At 38.4% G+C, this 18,014-nt stretch overlaps 1 protein-coding gene across 7 annotated transcripts in view; it reads left to right on the top strand.

Moving 5' to 3' along the window:
- ZNF217 (zinc finger protein 217) overlaps positions 1 to 17,270 on the top strand; it is a 28,414-nt gene extending 11,144 nt beyond the window's left edge. For 5 of the 7 annotated variants that reach the window (XM_021276662.4, XM_072026551.1, XM_072026549.1 and 2 more), the window contains 5 exons: positions 3,651 to 5,440; positions 7,587 to 7,712; positions 8,538 to 10,133; positions 13,735 to 13,863; positions 15,154 to 17,270. In XM_021276662.4, the coding sequence (XP_021132337.2) occupies positions 4,042 to 5,440; positions 7,587 to 7,712; positions 8,538 to 10,133; positions 13,735 to 13,844 (3,231 nt within the window). In that variant the 5' untranslated portion in view covers positions 3,651 to 4,041 and the 3' untranslated portion in view covers positions 13,845 to 13,863; positions 15,154 to 17,270. Of the gene's footprint in view, positions 1 to 1,175; positions 1,269 to 3,650; positions 5,441 to 7,586; positions 7,713 to 8,537; positions 10,134 to 13,734; positions 13,864 to 15,153 lie in introns of all 7 variants that reach the window. The other 2 variants (XM_072026552.1, XM_072026550.1) reach the window with 1 other exon arrangement.
- Positions 17,271 to 18,014: the final 744 nt, after the last annotated feature.

The raw sequence follows: 18,014 nt of genomic DNA, 5'->3' as shown, positions 1-18,014 counted from the left end.
TTGCAGTGTTGCCTAGAGGATGAGCTGTGCCCAGTTCTTCAAAAGTGTTCTGAGCCTTCTATTAACAAAGTGAAAGCTTGAAAAGCATTCAGCAGCCAGCACGGGTCAGTGGATGAGATACAGAGCTCTGAAGAGCCATGGAAGATTTCTTGAAAGGATTTGTTCAAGTCTATCAATACCTGATAAAACTTGAACCTGAACTCCTCTCATGATCCGTGTGTTAGTTATATGTTTGGTATTTGCAGATGCAGTTGTGAGGACAGGCTCAGTTTTTTATAGTTAAGTAATTTTTATGCTTTGATACGGTGAGATGAGGTGAGATTGAAGTGGACCAACTTTCAAAGAGCTTGCCAGATAAAATGTTGTTGATCATTTGAGGTTCATTTCACATGCATCAGTGACCGAACTAGGGCAGTTCCTAGAATTGATCCATGCCAGTCTCTTAAATTCTAATAATCTTGAAATTTTTTTTTTTTTTAAACATTTCTATTATCCTAGATTAGGTTTGAGTGGAAACGTGTGCAGTGGTTCCTATTACAAGGATGTCCCTTCTACTCTCGCCTCACCCCAGAATGCTGAAATACCTTTCTTTGGAGGACAGGGGATCGCGTGGGGATTTCTGATGGCTTTCATCTGTGTTTTCTCCACAGTGACTTCATTCTGGTTGCTCTGTCTGTTGTGTAGATGTTGTAACGCCACAAAGTGGGGAGAGTAATAGACTGGCATTTTCTGTATTCCTAGACGGCGAGGTAATGGTTGATGATGACTCTCAGCAACTCAGTACGTGGGACTGCAGAGACACTGGCCTTTGGGTCTGACTTTGTCCCAAAATGCCTGTGGCCTTTGTGTGGGATGATTCTTACATCTATAGCTGCAGAGCACTTACCTGTGTCTCCGAAAGGAAGTGCATTAAGTTCAGTTTTTATCTTGCCTCGATATTCATTATAGGTGTTTAAGAGTCTTTCAAAGTGGCTGTCCATTTTTAGTTTGCAAATAAATTATTTTCAGGCAGATAGCCACCATCTAAGCATACGAGCTCTGTCACAGCATGTTATCCCACTGTGTAAAAATACCTCCTAAAACTACAGTAGAAACAGAACGAAGCAGCAAGTTGAAACATGAAGTAAAACATGCTAACCATTACTCTTTGATATGTTTTTCCTTATGCTTTACAGGAAGGGAAAGCTTTTTGAATACTTCAGCTTCAGACTTTTGTGATAGCTTCTCCACCTGCCTCTTAGGGCTGAGTGAAAGCCAGAAAGTCAGAGGTGAGTGAGGAAGATAGCAAGGCAAAAGCAAAGGCCACAGCAGAAGCGATTCAGATATGTCACACCACAGGCTGAAGCTGCCTACTACAGAAGGTTTTTGAGTCATTATGAAAAGAGGAAGTGTTAATCATGGCAGTGATTAAACGGTAAATGGGGATAAAGGCCAGAGTCAGAGACTTTGGCTGCAGAAAATTTGGGTTCTGTTGCCATCAACCTGTCAGCCTGTAGCTTGCTCCCTCTTGTGCTTTCTACCCCTACCCACCAATCTTCTGTTTGGAGTTTCTGGTCTAATCTTGGAACATCATGGCTATAAAAAAGCTAGAAGGGACCACTATGGGTTCTTGGTACTGAACCAAATTGTTGTCTAGACCTTGGTTAGATGACTGGATAGTGAGCAGAGTAAGCCCTGGAAATGAAGGAAAAAGATGGAATACAAGCAGTTGGCAACAGTTATTTTATTCTGTGTTGGCATTTGGGTGATTTCTTTTTTTTTTTAAATCCTTCTTCATTAAGTTACATTTTTTGTCTCCATGGAGGCAGTAAAGGAACTAACTTTGCAAATTAAAACCAAGATATTCTCAGGACCAGGCTATAGTGCAGTGAGATGAAGTGTTTGAGAGGTTAGATCTACCACTCCTAGCAACGTGTTGTCGTGTTTCCTTTCCCTGGTGGTTATTTTACCTGGAATTGACTGTTCAGTGGTAGACAAGGGTTTCTAGTATAGCTGAAGACTTATCAAACCCGGGGTCTGGGGTAGTTGCCTTTTGGCTTCAGTTGGTTAAAGGTCCTGTTCCCCCTCCCCAGCTGATGGCTGCAGATGTACTGGTTGTGGGAGTGTCATCTGCGCCTGGCAAACCTGTTGGCACCACAAACCTGTATAAACAGGTCAACTTCTGGTGGTTGATTTCTACTGAAATGGCTTTGAGATGTAATGGCTTAAGACACCTTTGCTATCTAGGTGGAACTGTTGATGAGAAAAGGCTGGAGAAGGTAACCTCAGCTGGGTTGGTAGCTGTGTCTTTGTGTGCTACCACTGCCTGTTGTGAAAGTCTCTGTAGCCTGAACTCTGTCAGGGTTGTGCTTTGAATGGCTACCTCTTCTTTGGCTGAAATGAGGCAAAACGTTTCAATTTTCCACCCAAATATAACAATGCAGAAATGTAAGTCCAGTGGAAATTAAACAAAAAAAACCCTACTTATCTTGTTCTACAGCTCGTATAGCAGAAGACAGTACATATTGTATTCTGTGACGTTAATTCAAGTAATGTGAATCACTGGCCAACTGTCTCGTATGAAATAATTTGTGAAAGTTTGAGGCTTGAGTCAAATTTTACATGTATTCTTTTCATTAGATATTTATGCAAACATTCAGGAAACATCCTGAGATGAGGTGCATTTCCCATTCAATTTATATGGTCGTGTATTATTTTGGTAAACCTTTTCTTTACCCCCAAATTTGACCAAGAAGAATCCTGAACTCCAAAACTATAATTTGACAACCCTTAGAGTGGCAGCCATTAATTGCTGCTAGCAGACCCAATGGTTCTTACGGAGATGTGATTAAGTATATCATAACCTTTTTAAATCACATGGAATCTGAAACTTTCACTTTGGAATAAAAACAAACACTTTCTGTTGCACACAACTTGAAATTGGAAGCATTTCCTTTCTAAGTGTAGTAGTAGCCCCTTAGATGATTTTAAATACTAAACTACTGGTCAAGGAACTGTATCGTTAGGCTATTTCAAAATTTGAGTTGATTAAATTGCGGCAAAGGTTGTAAATCTGTGGATGATATTAAAAGCTCTGTCGTGGTATTAAAGAATAGCTGTTAATACAAGGATTTGTACTTACGCTTATTGTGTACTAGAACTATGAATGCTAATTCCAAGCTGTCTAATCTTGGCGAGGGGTGATGATGGTGGTGTGGTTGCTCAACAGCTATTACTAAACAGATGAGCACAGTTTTTACCCTGCCTCCAAACTCTGGTTTTGCAGGTTCTTGGAAAGGTTACTTTGGCTTGCTGCATTTGTCACAAATTCATTTAATGCACAGATTGAAATATGGTTTCAGCTGCTTTATGTAGATGAATAAGAGTAGACTTGGAGTAGATAATAAATAAAAGATTGCTTTTATATAACAATCTCAAAGCAGTAGGCCAAGCTAATGGAGTACATGGATGTTAAAGACCATACTGTTTATTTCAACTTGGTAGGTAGAAAATTGACGAGCATCTTCTACCTGTCCCCCATTGACTAGTAAATTATGCCTGCTGTGTTCGAGAGCATTCAGTAGTTTTTTAGTCCTGAAGTTCTTTATTTGGGAGACAATGCCTTCCTTTTCTTTTGAAAAGTCTTACTGACTACTTTCTCTCTTTTTCAGGTGCTGGAGTTCTTTGTGGCACTGAACTTGTCCTTGAGTATATTTTGCTCAATGCAACTATTTGAAATGTTTGTACAGAAAAACTAAGTGCAACTGACTGTTTCTACAGACTTGAAAAATCAGAAGAAATAGTTCAAGAAACCTCATTCAGTCACTGAGAGAACCAATGGATACACGTTCAGTGATGTCTGAACACGGACAAAAATGAAAAAGAAATAATCTTTTGCTTGTGGAAAACAATTTTTTTTCCTGGCAGAGGTTTTTTAGCTTAGCAGACTTGCAAGCACATGTTGGAGAACTTTACAAGTGTCCTTATTGTGATCAGTGAACATCCCCCAAAGAACTGAAACCTTACATTAAAACACGTAATAGGGAACAGAACGTAGGAAACATGCCAACTCAGCCTCTCTTGGCATACATGGATGGACCGGATGGAATAGCCAGTACCGTTGGTGCACAGATGGAGAATAATGATGCCTCAATGACAATAAAAGGAACAAATACCATTTCTTACAAAAGCTTGCAAGAAAAGTTTCTCATGCAAGCTGAGGGATGTATGCCTCTGGACTGCATGTTTTGTGATGAGACTTTTAAACATCCTGAAGAACTTGGTAAGCATGTTTTAACTCAACATAGGCCCACTCTTTGTGAACCAGCTGTCCTGCGTGTCGAAGCAGAGTACCTTAGTCCTCTAGATAAATGTCAAGTAAGAACAAATTTGCCTTCTCCAAACAATGAAAAAGACAGTGAAGAACTTAGTTGTGAAGTTTGTGGACAAACATTTGATGAGGCTTTTGATGTTGAGGCACACATGAAAAAGCATAAAGATTCCTTCACATATTGGTGTAATGTATGTGGAAGAAGATTTAAAGAGCCGTGGTTCCTCAAAAATCACATGAGAACTCATACTGGAAAGCCAGGTTCTAGAAACAAGCTCCAACAAGGTTCTGAAAGCCCCATAACAATAAATGAGGTGGTGCAGGAGCATGTAACTGAAAATATAACATCACCTTACAAAATTTGTATGGTTTGTGGCTTCCTATTTCTCAATAAAGAGACTCTAATCGAGCACAGTAAAGTGCACACCAAAGAATCAGTACCCAATGGTGAAAGTCCTCAATTGACTGGTGAATCTAATCCAGAAGAAACAACTCAAAGAGAAGAATTTTTGCGATTCTTGAATTTGAGACCAAACTCGGTTTCAGAAAATGACAAATCACAAAAACCTGTGAAATGGATAGCTGAACTAGATCCATTCAATACATATCAAGCATGGCAGCTGGCTACCAAAGGTAAAGTTGCAGTTGGGCATGGCCAAATTAAAGAACCCGGGCAAGAAGGAAGTACAGATAATGACGATTCCTCTTCTGATAAAGAAGAACTTGGTGAAATATGGAATGCAAGTAAAGGTAGCCAGACTGAAAATACAGGGAAGTCAAAAGTAAATAAAAACAGCAGTTATACAGGGAATAGTAACTTATCCCAAGACAAATTGAAACATCCCAGTGGTGAAGTGCCTTCTATGGAGATGGATTCTAAATTATCCCAGAACAAAGAGAAACCGACACACTGTTCAGAGTGTGGTAAAGCCTTCAGAACATACCACCAGCTAGTCCTTCATTCCAGAGTGCATAAGAGAGACAGGCGGACTGATGGAGAGACTTCAGCTGCTTCAAGGACGTGCTGTAATGATATAATGGCAAATCTGGATGAAAATGGAGCAACAGAGCGAATGGAAGGAGGGTCTGAAGATGGGTCTGAAGATGGCCTTCCTGAAACACTTAATCTAGGTGAGCAGCATTTTTGAGACATGGGATTGAACTAGCTGTTGCTATACAGTTCAGGAGCTGTTTAAAGCCAAAAATGGATCTTGTCTCTTAGATAAATTTTTCAAAACTTGCCCTGAGATATAAAATGCTATGGTGGGAGAAGGGGAAAAGAGGAAAGAGAAGGAAACAATTGTCCGAACAGCAATGTTTTCAGATCTTTGAAGCTGTGTTGGGCCTTCTTGCAGTTATGATTTGGGTTTCTTGAATAATTGAAATACTTTTAACAATAATCTGTCTAGAAAAAGTCTGCCTTGTGTCTCCCCCCCCACCTGTAAGATTCATAGTTTTACTGAATATATCAGTTACATTCTTGTCCAGCACATGATTTTACAAGTAATATTTCTGAAGTCATTGCATTTTTCACACTTTATTCTGCATCTTGTAAGAAAGGGCAGAAAAATGTCCAGTGCTCAAGATTAGCGGCTGTTGGGATCCTGAGAAGTGAAGAATAATTCAAAACTTTTTTCTCTCCATCTGCAGGTTGCATGCTTATTTTGAAGGGAATGTAAATTGAAAGGCTAAATGCAGAACAAACAACTTTAAATTAGTTGTGTAAGGGCATGCATATAGGTTATTAATATGTGGACACTATATGTAAGAGGAATATATTTAACTATTCTTCCTTGAAGGATTGCTAGCAGTTCTCTCTGACAGAATAGATGGACTCAATCTATGTTACTCAGGACTAATTTTGAATCTCACTGTCTCTGGAAAAATGTGATACTGATGCTAAATGATTCCTTAATTGAAAAAGCTTGCATGTCTGGGGACAAAATGGAGTAGCAAAAAGACATGTAGCTAATCTAGCACTCTTGTGTGTGACACGCTTTGAGTCTGCCTTTAAAGAACAGACACTTGCATAATCTCAAGAAAAGACATAACGTACAGAATGTCCTGGCACGCACGACCGAGTTTTCCGTTTCTGGTAATGTGCAGCCCTTTATTTTGCCTCCAGTAATAAAGGAATAAAATCATTACCTAATGTTAGCTTCTTGTTTTGTTTCTTGGTCTTGTCCAAAACGACAACAGCTCTCATTGTGCGATGCTGAGTCATGCTTATTGAGACATTATCTGTTTGTTTAAAACAGCTATGGCTCTTCTTAGCCAGAGTTTAGCCATGCTTAGCATTTCCAGTATGGAAGCTTTCCAACACACAGGAACTGTAGAGAACCATTTTAAGCTGTCTGTCATGGCTTTTAACATCTTAGTCAAGGAAAATGTTTCCTTCTTTCTATTCTCACTGTAGTGTTCTAGTTAGCTTTGACTTGGGTATTTTACTTAAGTTGTCTTGATGTCTTTACAATTCAACCTGCCAAAGAAATCATGTTGATTTGACTGGTGCCTTGTGTGGAAGTTTTTTCCACTTTCTTCTTAGACATTATGCTGTACTTGCCGCCCTCCAGTGGTAATTACTGCTGCTTACACTTGAGTGAAAACTTTTTTTTATCTGTGAATTTGTTCCTTGAAAACGTGCCTCACAGAACTAGCAACCCAGACACTTTCCTGTTTGTTGAAGCTTAAGCATTCATGCTTCTAGTGAAAGATTGCTCATCAAAGCTAAGGTGGCGGTTAAACAGGCGAGCAGTCCATTGATTAGCACTGAATTTTATTATAACAAAGAAAAGAATCAGTCTTTCTCCCCACCTTCCTTCTGCAGAACAAGTCCCTGTGTTGTGTCAGGGTGCTCAGAGCAGGTTTGCAGTCCAGACGATGCACTGATTGAAGCATTTCCCTTAAGATAAGATAAGCTTATAACCTCCATGAAGTTTTGACATAGGCCATTCTCTGCTGTAGATCATTAAAGATAATTGGATGTTTTTTCTTCTTTGAGGCCTAGTTTTACATCTTGTTTGTTCTCTGGGGCTTCTTCATTTCAGTCACTAACCGCAGTGTTACTTGACACAGTTGGAAACCTACTTAACTATTTGGCTTTCTGATCAAGTGTGCATCAGTGCTGAGCCAAAGATGCTCACAGGCTGTAGGAGCTGACAATGGTTCATCATGCTGTGCTTTTTCCTTAATACAGTTAAGACAGTTGTTTATAGTTTTGAAAGGGACTACAGACTTGCATTTGCTCTTCGTAATATAGCTATATTTTCTCCCAAAGATAAAAATGAAGATGGTTTGGAAAGAGCAAAAGTTAAAAACCTTGGAGCCTCCAGAGAATGCAGCTATTGTGGAAAGTATTTTCGCTCAAATTATTACCTCAATATTCATCTCAGAACTCATACAGGTAAATGGGTTTCAGCTTTGTGGGAGGGGAAGAAAGTCTGCTGAATCCAATAGGACAGAATATTTGGTTTTGCTTAAGAAAAACATAAGTTACCTTCACAATTTCTGGTGTTTAAAAAGTTTTCTCTAATGCCGAGAAAGTTCCAATTACAATTAATTCATTATTTACCTAAATGTAAATCTTTCTGAATAAGGCTAATTCTATTATACTCTGAACAACATGTATTGTGTTTTAAAATTTAGAATTCTTTCTGCTTTTGGCAGTCTAGCAAAAAGTTTGTTTTAGACAAACAAAAAAACACCTCTACCTTCCAAGTATTAAGTTGTTTTTTTGCTAGTTGCTACTACCTGAGGAAAAAGTTGTCTATTCCTCAGTTTGCTTGGCTAAGGAAAAGTTAAACTCTTCCTACTTCTGTTAATACGTGCCCATGTTTCTTTTGAAACAGCTCTATTTATAGAAGAACTGTAACGTTTGTGTTGTTGAATAGCATGCTTGTGGTATGATCAAGGGCTACAAATTGTTGGAGTTGACCCACAGCTGTACTTCGTGCTTATCTCTGCCAAACATATTGTCAGCTACCATCTCCATACATAGGGAACATGTGGAAAATATCTTCATCAGAACCAGAAGATGTCACTGTAGTTAGCAAAAGTAGTGAGATGTAGTAGTTTAAATGACTTAGTTTGAGATTTAAGTTTATGTGAAAGGTGAAAGAAAAAGCTATTTTACTGTTGTAAGATATAGACTATTCCCTTGTCTTTAATTGTATTCAAGATTTTAAATCAATTTGCATCCAACTGATTTACTGATAAAACTGTGTTTCAGGTGAAAAACCATACAAATGTGAATTCTGTGAGTATGCAGCAGCACAGAAAACTTCACTGAGGTATCATTTAGAGAGGCATCACAAGGACAAGCAAGCTGATAGTGCAGCAGACGTGAAAGGTGACAGCAAAGTTTCGTTGCAGAGTCAGGAGACGGAGCTCTTGCTGGCTGCTGATGGTGCTCAAGAAACCAAAAATTTGAAGAGGCTTTTTGATGGTGCCAAAGATGCTGAGGGCTGCCCACCTGCAAAGCAGCAAAAGGAAATTCTGTCCTTGAATAACGCAATAGGCAGCACAGTCCTTATAAGAATGAAAAATGATTCTAGGGAATTGAACAAACGTTCAATTTGTAACAATTTGAATCAAATGCATGAGAATATGTCTGCTCCTTACTTGGAAAAACTAAAGACTGAGAAGGAGACAAAGGAAGTTCAGCCCTGTGCTCCACGTAAGAGAGAGAGAGAGGCTTCTGTGGAATCGGAGGGAGATGATGTCCAGTATGTTTGTGCTTTTAAGGATGGAAAAAATGCGAGTGATGTGCGAGAGTGCCCTGAAAACTACAAACACAAACTTATGGCGGACTCTCAAGAAATGCCCTTGAACTTATCTGTTGGGACTTCACAAGAATGTTCAGTGGTTTCAACTGCTAGAGGCCTGCTAGCACCCAGCACCTGCCCATTTTGTACTTACAGAACATTCTACCCAGAAGTCCTAATGATGCACCAGAGGCTGATGCACAAGTACAATCCTGACACCGTTAACAAAAACGGCTATAGAAACAAGACTCTAGCTAAAGCCAGACGCACTGGATGCCCTCCAGCTCTGCTTGGTAAAGATGTGCTTCCTTTGTCCTTTAATCCTAATAAAAGTAAGGCTTCCCCATCTACACAGCAAAAACTGCTGCAAACAGGGAAATCTAAGCAATGCCACCCTCCACAGAACAAAGTCCCTCTCTTTGCCGTGACTGACTCAAGCAGCACAGCCCCAAGTAACCTCAAGTTTCACAAACAGCCAAGTAATGTTGGAGCTCAGGCAAATAACTATAGACAACCTCAGCAAGAAATGCACTCCAGTTCCAGTATCTCTCCAGTATTGGACAGAGTAAAAAGAGCTGAATCTAAAGTAAAAGCTCTAAATGTGGCAGTGTCTCAATCTGGTGTAGTGAGCAGCAACATGAATGGGGCTCTTGACTCTCACCTAAACGAATCTGCCTGGCCTTGTCATCGAGGAAGAGACTATCTTTGTAGTAAATCTGTGGGCAATGTAAATCTAGAGTATGGTGAAACATCTTCTAAAAGAATGAAACATAGTGTGTTAGTTATTGAACAAGCTGACTGTGCAGTGGCTAATTACAGAAGATACGAAACGAGCAGATTTCGTGTTGCAAACAGATATGCAAATCTGCTACCTCAGGAATGTTCTCGCACCAAACCTGCATCCTCTGTTTTGCCAACCAAACAAGGGCTTCTGAATTCGGATGACGTTGACTCTCCTAATGTATTGACTGTTCTCAAACCCTATGAGCCATATAGCTCTGGATCACTTTACAGTTCTTGTGGATCTAGTAATGGCCAAGTAACCAGCTCTACAATAGAAGGTACCGTATCTCCTTCCTACTTAGTGTCTTATAACATTATAAAGGAAGGTGAATGAAATAAAACACAAATGCATAGTGATAATTGAAACAATAGAGAAAATAAAGCTATTTTTAGTATTTCATCAAGTCTGGTTAAAGCTTGGATTTTAAATGTAAAATCCAGGTTCAGCAGACTCCTGTTTTGGGGAATAAGTCATGTAAGTTCTGAATTTTAAAGAGAGGTTTAAAGTTCCTCAAATTCTGCCCTCCTCCCCATGGGTTTCTGATGTCAAACATGTATTGTTTGCTCATCAGAGCCCTCCAGACATGCTGACTAATTCAGGATATGGAATGGGCCTTTCTACTTAATTTACAAGAAATCTTGGACAATCTGGAATATTAATAGAAGCTTTAAAAAATGAACAACCCCCCCCCAAAAACAAACAAAAAAAACCTCAGACAATTGTTCTCTTCCATTGCAAAAACCAATGTATTAAAAATCACCAACTGTGATGTAAATCTTAAAACTGTATCATTCAGTGGATTTTTATAATGTCTAGGTTTTAGTTGGAACAGAATGCTTCGTTAAATCGAGACAACATATTTCTGCTATTCTAATTATGGTGTCTCATTGCACTAAGAAGTAAGGCTTTACTGGTTAAAATGCTTAATCTAGCAGAGATAAATGCTTTGATGTATTTGGAAAACTGGTAATTTTGAGATTTTTTTTGTGCTTTGTTAGCACTTGCAAAACTTAGCAGGAGGCCAAGATTAAAAGGTGCTGGGTGATATTTAAGCAGTTGTCTTACTATTTGTAGAAGATATTTATGACGTTTAGCTGAGGCTGGTATGTATTTAGCCTTAAATATAGGACTTTCAATTTTGAAATGAAGATCCTATTATAGAAGTGAATAGTGCATGTGTGCACTCTGAAGGTATCTGCTGAATACTCCAACTCTCTGAATACTCCCATTCTCTAGAAGAAGATTACTCTTCTGAGGTAGTCCGGGTTTGTAACAAGCAGGGTTATGTTACCCTAGGTCAGAGCAAACTGCAAGGCACTATGTGCATTTAGTTATGTGGCAAAAAATCATGTTTAGTCTGTTCTGTTTGTGTGTATTAGAGCTGTGGGCTTGCTAGTAGATTAGGGAAAGATGAAGTAAAGTGTTATAGCGCTGCTTCCAGCCTAGCTATGGGAAGGATAAAGGAACAGCTAGCATCTCCGCTGACGCATTGCACAGCCACCTCAGCAGGGTTAATTCCTGGTTTCGTGAAGTGCTGTCTGTGTGCAATGAATTGCACAGAGGAATGTGGAATGGGCACTGCTACACACAAAAAGCAGAAGGACAGACACAGGGAGAAGTGCTACTGCCTCTTGGTTCCTAGTGATCTGAGAGAATTAAATACTTTTTTTTTTTTCCTAACTGTCTTTTCTGTGCACAGAAGTCGTTCATGCTGTTGTGGAATTTACAGCGCTTTGCAAGGCTTTTTATTAATGGTTAATTGCAGCTAAGAACATTTGGGCTTTTTAGGGAATCTCATGATATTGTATAAACCCCTGTCAATTTCTGTGGAAACATGAGGGGGAAAAATACCTGTTGTAGCTTCAACCACTTTGGGAAGTCTGTACCCTAAGGACTAACTGGTGGGCTATTGTCTTGCCCCTCTGCTGCATTACTGTACTTCTGGACTAGACAGGCTCTCTTCTGCCAGTATTCTTAGTGAAGCCAGCCTGTGGAAGTGGCAGTTGATGCAATACTATTTATAAACAGTGACTTCATTGGAATTCACCTTGTTCTTCTTTTTGAAAGCTCCACCTGTCTACCAGAAAAATCTGTGGTAGGCTTTTCTTCCTCTTCTGTAGTACGAGCCTGGAGTCAGTAGCTCACAGTCAAGAACTTTTTACTGTTTTTTGCTATGTAAAGTTCTCAGAACTCTGGCTACAACTGACGTGACGGTATCATTGTCATAGAAATAATGATTTCATTGTTGGTTGCCTAATGCCATCTCAGGGCAAGAGGAGCCACTTTTTATGGCTGTTACTTACCTTGGAAAGACTTGTGAAACAAGACCCCTTCAGTGGATTTTCTTAGCAAGTTCAATAAAAGCCTTGTGCAATAAAATGTAGGCTTTTAAGGCTAATTTTCCCGGCTTTCCAACCATTCTGCCCAGAAGTACACAAATGAAACCAAACCTTGATGTTTTTGAGAAGGTTATGGGTAGCAGACAAGTAAACTTCTCAGTATTAGAGTTCTAACATGGGTGGAGACAGTAAAGATGAAAGTTTCTGCACATTCTTTTTTGGTTCAAAAAAAAAAAAAGCTGAAGTACCCCTGTTTTTTCAGAGTTGCAACCCCACAGAGGTGCTTTGTGAGATGTCATATGCAAAGTACTGCAGGTGTAGGCCCGCAGGTTTCTGTAGTCTTTTTATTCAGCCCTGGTGATATTATAAAAACATGTCCAAAACCTTTCTTTAAGGGTCCATGTGCCTTGTGGCAACGTTACTTAGGTCCTATGAACATGTTATGTTGCATGTTTAATGCTGGATCAAGTTGTCATGAGAATATGTTCCACTTGGCAAACTTGATTAAAGCATGATGCCTTCCATTACTGCTTGTAAGCTGTGCCACTCTGTGTTGCCCTGAAGAGACAGAAACGATCTGAAACCACTCAGTTTGTGTTATTTTCAAATTACTTGCCTTTGCAATGGCAACATGCTATCAAGGATAACCTGTTGGCTGATTGATCTGGCAGAAGCTGCAAATTAAAGACAATTGCTCACGACACACTCCAATGGCTTTGTAGATTCTGTTGAAATATTAATTTAAATTTGCCATTTTAATTTAATTAAAGCTTGCTAGTTTTTTTCAATGCTGCATTTAAAGCTTTCATGGAGTATGGATGGCAGTTGGGCTTTTTGTATCCTGTGGGAGTAATGATTCTTGGCTTTTTTTCCTTTATTTTATGAAGTGATTTTTGACTGCTTGCTTAAGCTAATAAGACTTGATATGGAACAGGCATTGATTTCACATATATAAATCTGAATTAATGGTCTTAGATAAATGTAAAATTACCTGTATACTAGACTGAAAATTACTTAAAGTTCTTGATGTACATGGTTATTTAAAGTGTTACAAATTCCACATAATCTATGAAGGTAGTAATGTAGCACGCTTGTTTTTCATTTCAAATACACATTTAAGAATTTGATTTTCAAACAAATACAGGAAATGGACATGTAGGCATCATGCTATAGAAGGTATTGCAGCACTTAAACCTTCTTAAAGTCAAGCCTACTGTATGATGAGTTAAGCAAAGATATCTCTTTCTTGCAAATAAAATAAGCAAAACCTAGCATGATGGACATTGTGTGCATACAGCTTAAAACCTAGTTTTTATGTTTACATTTTTCTCCTCGTCTTAATCCTGGATATTGCGTTTCCTATAACCTTTTAATAGGACTAGGAGTAGCTATTGTCTTTGGCCATGCTCATGAGTTGTATTTTGGTAGCTTGTGGTGTTTTGGGATTCTGGATGTTGACATAGACCTGCTCACAACTGAATGTCTGACTAATTAGATTAGCAGGAAATAAATTAACTCCTCTAAATTTATTTTTGTCAGGAAAGAGATCAGTGTCATACCAACACTTATCTAGCAGCGTGCTACAAAAACGAAGTTATGAAAGTTTCATTGGCAATGCACGCTTTCGACCAAGTGACAAGAAGACTTGATCATTTGCTTCAAGAAACGGTAAACAAACCTTTTGAACTAATTGTTACTTAAATATTGCATTATGTACTCATAACATCAAACGTTGCTGCACAGTGTGATGAGAGGTTATGAAAGTATGAACCAGAACAGCTGAAAATACAAACTCTTCTTAGGAAGTGAACCAAATACTCAGAGAGCATTAGTTATTTCAAATATCATCAGTAGCTTACTTTGCATAAAAATGTATACGTGCTCCTTTCATAAAAGAAATGGAAGTCCTAACAATAGATAAATATTTTAATTAGATACAGTATTAGTGGGAACTGTTCAACAAGAGGGCCTTCCCCTTGAGTCAGTGTATGCGGGCGGGGGAACAACATGCAGAGAACTGGAAGTGAGGAAGTGCCTGTTATCACAGTTCATGAATCCTATTAGTCCCTGAGAGGTTATCTTGGTTAGTCTTTCCTGAAGATGTCTACATTACTCATTTTACAACTTCTGAAGACTGTGAGGATTGCCTCAGACAAGACTCTTGGATTATTTCATAGAAAAGTAAGGGTTTCCTGATAGCTAGCTCCTTGACAGTTTATCTTTGTGTACTGGAGCAGTTGTTCCAAATAGCTTTTCCTTTGTTTGGCTGAGGGATGGGTGTAGCCCCTAAGGGAAACAGGTCAAGTGAGAAGAATTAGCTTGGTATTCTGAATTCCTGTGCTTCATCTCTGCAGTATGTAGCTATATCTCAGAACTTCACAATTCCATTGTGTTCACAACATTCTTAGCTGCTAAGGAGATAAGCACTCTATAAGACTATAAATAAATGTGTATGCTGCTTCTATACTGAAGCTACAGATCATTTTCCTCATTCAAATTTAAGCAGATACCTCTTGAGTGCTACAGCACCTGGACCAGCATGCAGGCTTTTGTAGAAAGATTTTCACGTATCTGGGGAGCAGAGCTGTCTGACCTCTAGCCGACAGCTTTTAAAACACTTTGCTTTAGTTCTTGATAGTCTTCTAATCTTACTGCTTTTATTGTCCCCTACTAAACATATTTTTGCTTAGTTCTGCTTTTAAGCTAACTCAATTTCCTGCCTGTATTTCTGCTTGGGGCCTGAGTGTCTTCAAAAGTAGACTTGATTGCTAGCTTTTATTTGTTATGAAATAGATTCAGACTGTATATGGCAATAGTAATTTCAACATACACTTATGCAAGGGTGCAGATTAAATTCTTTGTTTTAAAAATGCATCCTCCCAAACAAAGTGTTACGGTATTTTATAGTTTTATACAAAAAACACAAACACCAACGTTATTTTTTTTGATTTGTTCTAGGTCTTAAGGACACAAGTGCATGTTCTATGGAATTATATCTGCAGTTCATCCCTTGAGGAAAATGAATGGTGAAAGCTACTGAACTAAGCTGTGATTGTACTGTATATAAAAACACTACAGTTTTATAATATTGGTTCTGTTAACATTTTGTACCAAATAGCCATAAAAAGTAGTCTAAACAATTGGGTTATGAAGGTGTGTGGAGAATGTATATCTTGACATTGACTTTGAGTATTTTTCATTAGAATTAATTGACCAAATATTAGGTAGGAATTATATTTTTACATACTTGAGCGCTGCTGAAAAGAGTTTCTTTGAAAGAATATATAATCCTTGCACCTCAGGTAAACTGTAAATACTGAAGTTGAAATCCTGTTTGCTTAATGCTCCTTTTTCATAAAGGTGAAAGTTTCTCAAATGTTTTTTTTTTCTGTTGAACTATGTTAGTTTCTTGAAACAACTTCCAAATAAACTGTCTAAAACTGTCCAGTTTATAAATGTTGTGAACATCAAAGCAACGGTGCTGATGTTAAGCTGATCTGCCTTGTATATGTTAGGACCATAATGTGTTGGAGGGATCTGCTTTCCTGGAGCTGTTTTCAGCATGTTTTTAGAGGCGTGGATGAGGCAATACTTGACATTTGAATTTGTCAGTGTGGTGTTCCTGAAATACGGTTGGATTCCTCTTTTGGCATTGGTTGCTGTTCTTCAGAGAAGTTTTTTTAGTGAACATCTCTAGCAACGTACAAACTTTTACAGCAGAAAATACCTAGGACTTGCGTGAGAAACGATACTAATCTAAATGTTTCAGATGTTTAGTTTTCTACTAAACTCCGTACAGTTACATTTAGAGAAAACTACTTTGCACCTTTGTCCGAACTATCAAGTCACAAACAGGCTTACAATATGAATATGGGATCTACAGACTTCAAAAAAGGGATGTGGCTATGGTATAGCCTGCTTGACTGTGCTTGGAAGCTTCTTGATGTCTGTTTTTAGCATCTACTGGGTGTTCAAAATGAGTAAGGAATAACCTGTTCATGGGAGATTATCTCCTTTTATATTTTTTTGTGAAGACAACAAGAGTTTTTTCTAATGCACATGCAGTTTTAACTTTTCCTAAAGGGAAGATGGCCAGTTTCCAGCCAGTAAAGCAGAACTGTGTAATTTGACATGCGTTCCTAGTTGCTTCTCATAAAGCCTGTAGTTAAGAGTTGATTTCTTCTGTACCTGGCTTTGACTTCCATATATTTGAGTAAAACAAACAAAAAAAATTTGCACTGTTCATTTTACTCTCTTCCCTCAAACAGCAAATGTAAACTAGCAAAACCTAGAAACTCTTGTTTTTTCATTATGCAACTTGAGATGTTCCAGTTGTATGTCTTAGTTCCTGAATATGGGACCTGATTTTAATGTCTCTGTAAACTGGCGATGTAATGAAGTGCTGTGTATCAGGAAATTGTACACTATTTACCTTCTTTCCTGTTCATAAGCTGAGCCATATGTACATAATCTAGATTTGTTTTCCTAGTTTTGCACTTTTATAGCCTATTTTTTGAAGATGGATTCACTTGGAAAATGGTTAATCTATTTTTTTGCGTGATCTTTCAATGAGTCTTATAGAATGCATGCTGTAACTATCATCTATGTACCTTATGGGGTTCTGTGATTAAAACATGTACAGGGCTGTATTAAGATGTGTAAGCAAACAGACCTAAGATGTGTTTTTAATCTTCCTTCATGCCGGTACAGTTTCCCTCAAGGCTTTTAGTAGATATCTTGGGGGTCGAATGGAAAAATGGACATGAAGACTCTATTTCATGGCAGCCCAGTCCTGTACTTCAGAATACACTTTGCCCATCAGTATTAACTATTGGGATACTACTGGTTTTGTATGTTTCTTTGGAGATAACAGTGCATATATAGAGGTACAAATTGTTGATTTTTCTTTTTTTTTTTTTGTATTTATTTCATTCCATTTTGTTTTATTTTAATTGGTGAAACCAGAAGTTGTCAAGCAGTAGGCACACATTACTCATTTAATTTATGATGTATTTCACTTTAGTTGAGTATATTATTACATGTGGATGTAAATATAGACCTGGTGTTTTGCAAAACTGGTTTCTGTGTCTTGTTTTTAAAGATTAAAATTAGTTGGATGGAATTTCATATTCTCTTGACCTTTCATCATACTCAGACCCCTGTGGGAGGAGAAGGAGGACCTGCCAATAACCAAACCCAAATTCATGTCCTATTCAGTTGCTCTCATGAAAATACTGAGTCACTTCCCAGGAAATCTGGCTGAGGCTTGGAGGACAACTCTAAAGAAGAAACCTTTTGTTTCTTCCTTTTCAGTTTTCTTCCTTTAAGAAAAACAGAGTTCTTACGTATACAAGAAAGAGTAAGGGCATGGATTTTTAAAAAAAAAAAAAATTTTTGAAGCTTCAGAATTTGTAAGGGCTTCTGGGGAAAAAAAATTAAATCTAGATCTGATGTGTTCTTGGAGCTTGACTGACTGGCATTGCCTTTGATAGTATCTGAAAACCAGTTTAGGAGCTTGGGGAAGACAGTTGGAAAAGACTTGTCAAAGGCAACTCACCCTCAAGAGAACAGAGCTCCTCAGATGATATCCTCATTATAAATTAACTTCATTTAAGGGCACATAGAGGTGACCAGTGCCTCAGTGGCATCCCAGATTAAGCTTTTGATTCTTGTGCTGGGCTGGTACTGGTGGCTGTGATTAAAGTTTGTGGAAGTAGGCTAGGCTGCTTTGACTAAAGAAAAGGCAGTGCTGGTGGGGAGAACAGAAACTTCAAAGTGGAAGCCTAACAAAATGAAGTGGTATGTAGATATATGTTGAT

Source organism: Anas platyrhynchos, chromosome 21 (assembly GCF_047663525.1).
Source record: "Anas platyrhynchos isolate ZD024472 breed Pekin duck chromosome 21, IASCAAS_PekinDuck_T2T, whole genome shotgun sequence".
Lineage (NCBI taxonomy): Eukaryota > Metazoa > Chordata > Aves > Anseriformes > Anatidae > Anas > Anas platyrhynchos.
Note: the sequence above shows the minus strand (reverse complement) of the source record. Positions and strands in the feature narration are given on the sequence as shown.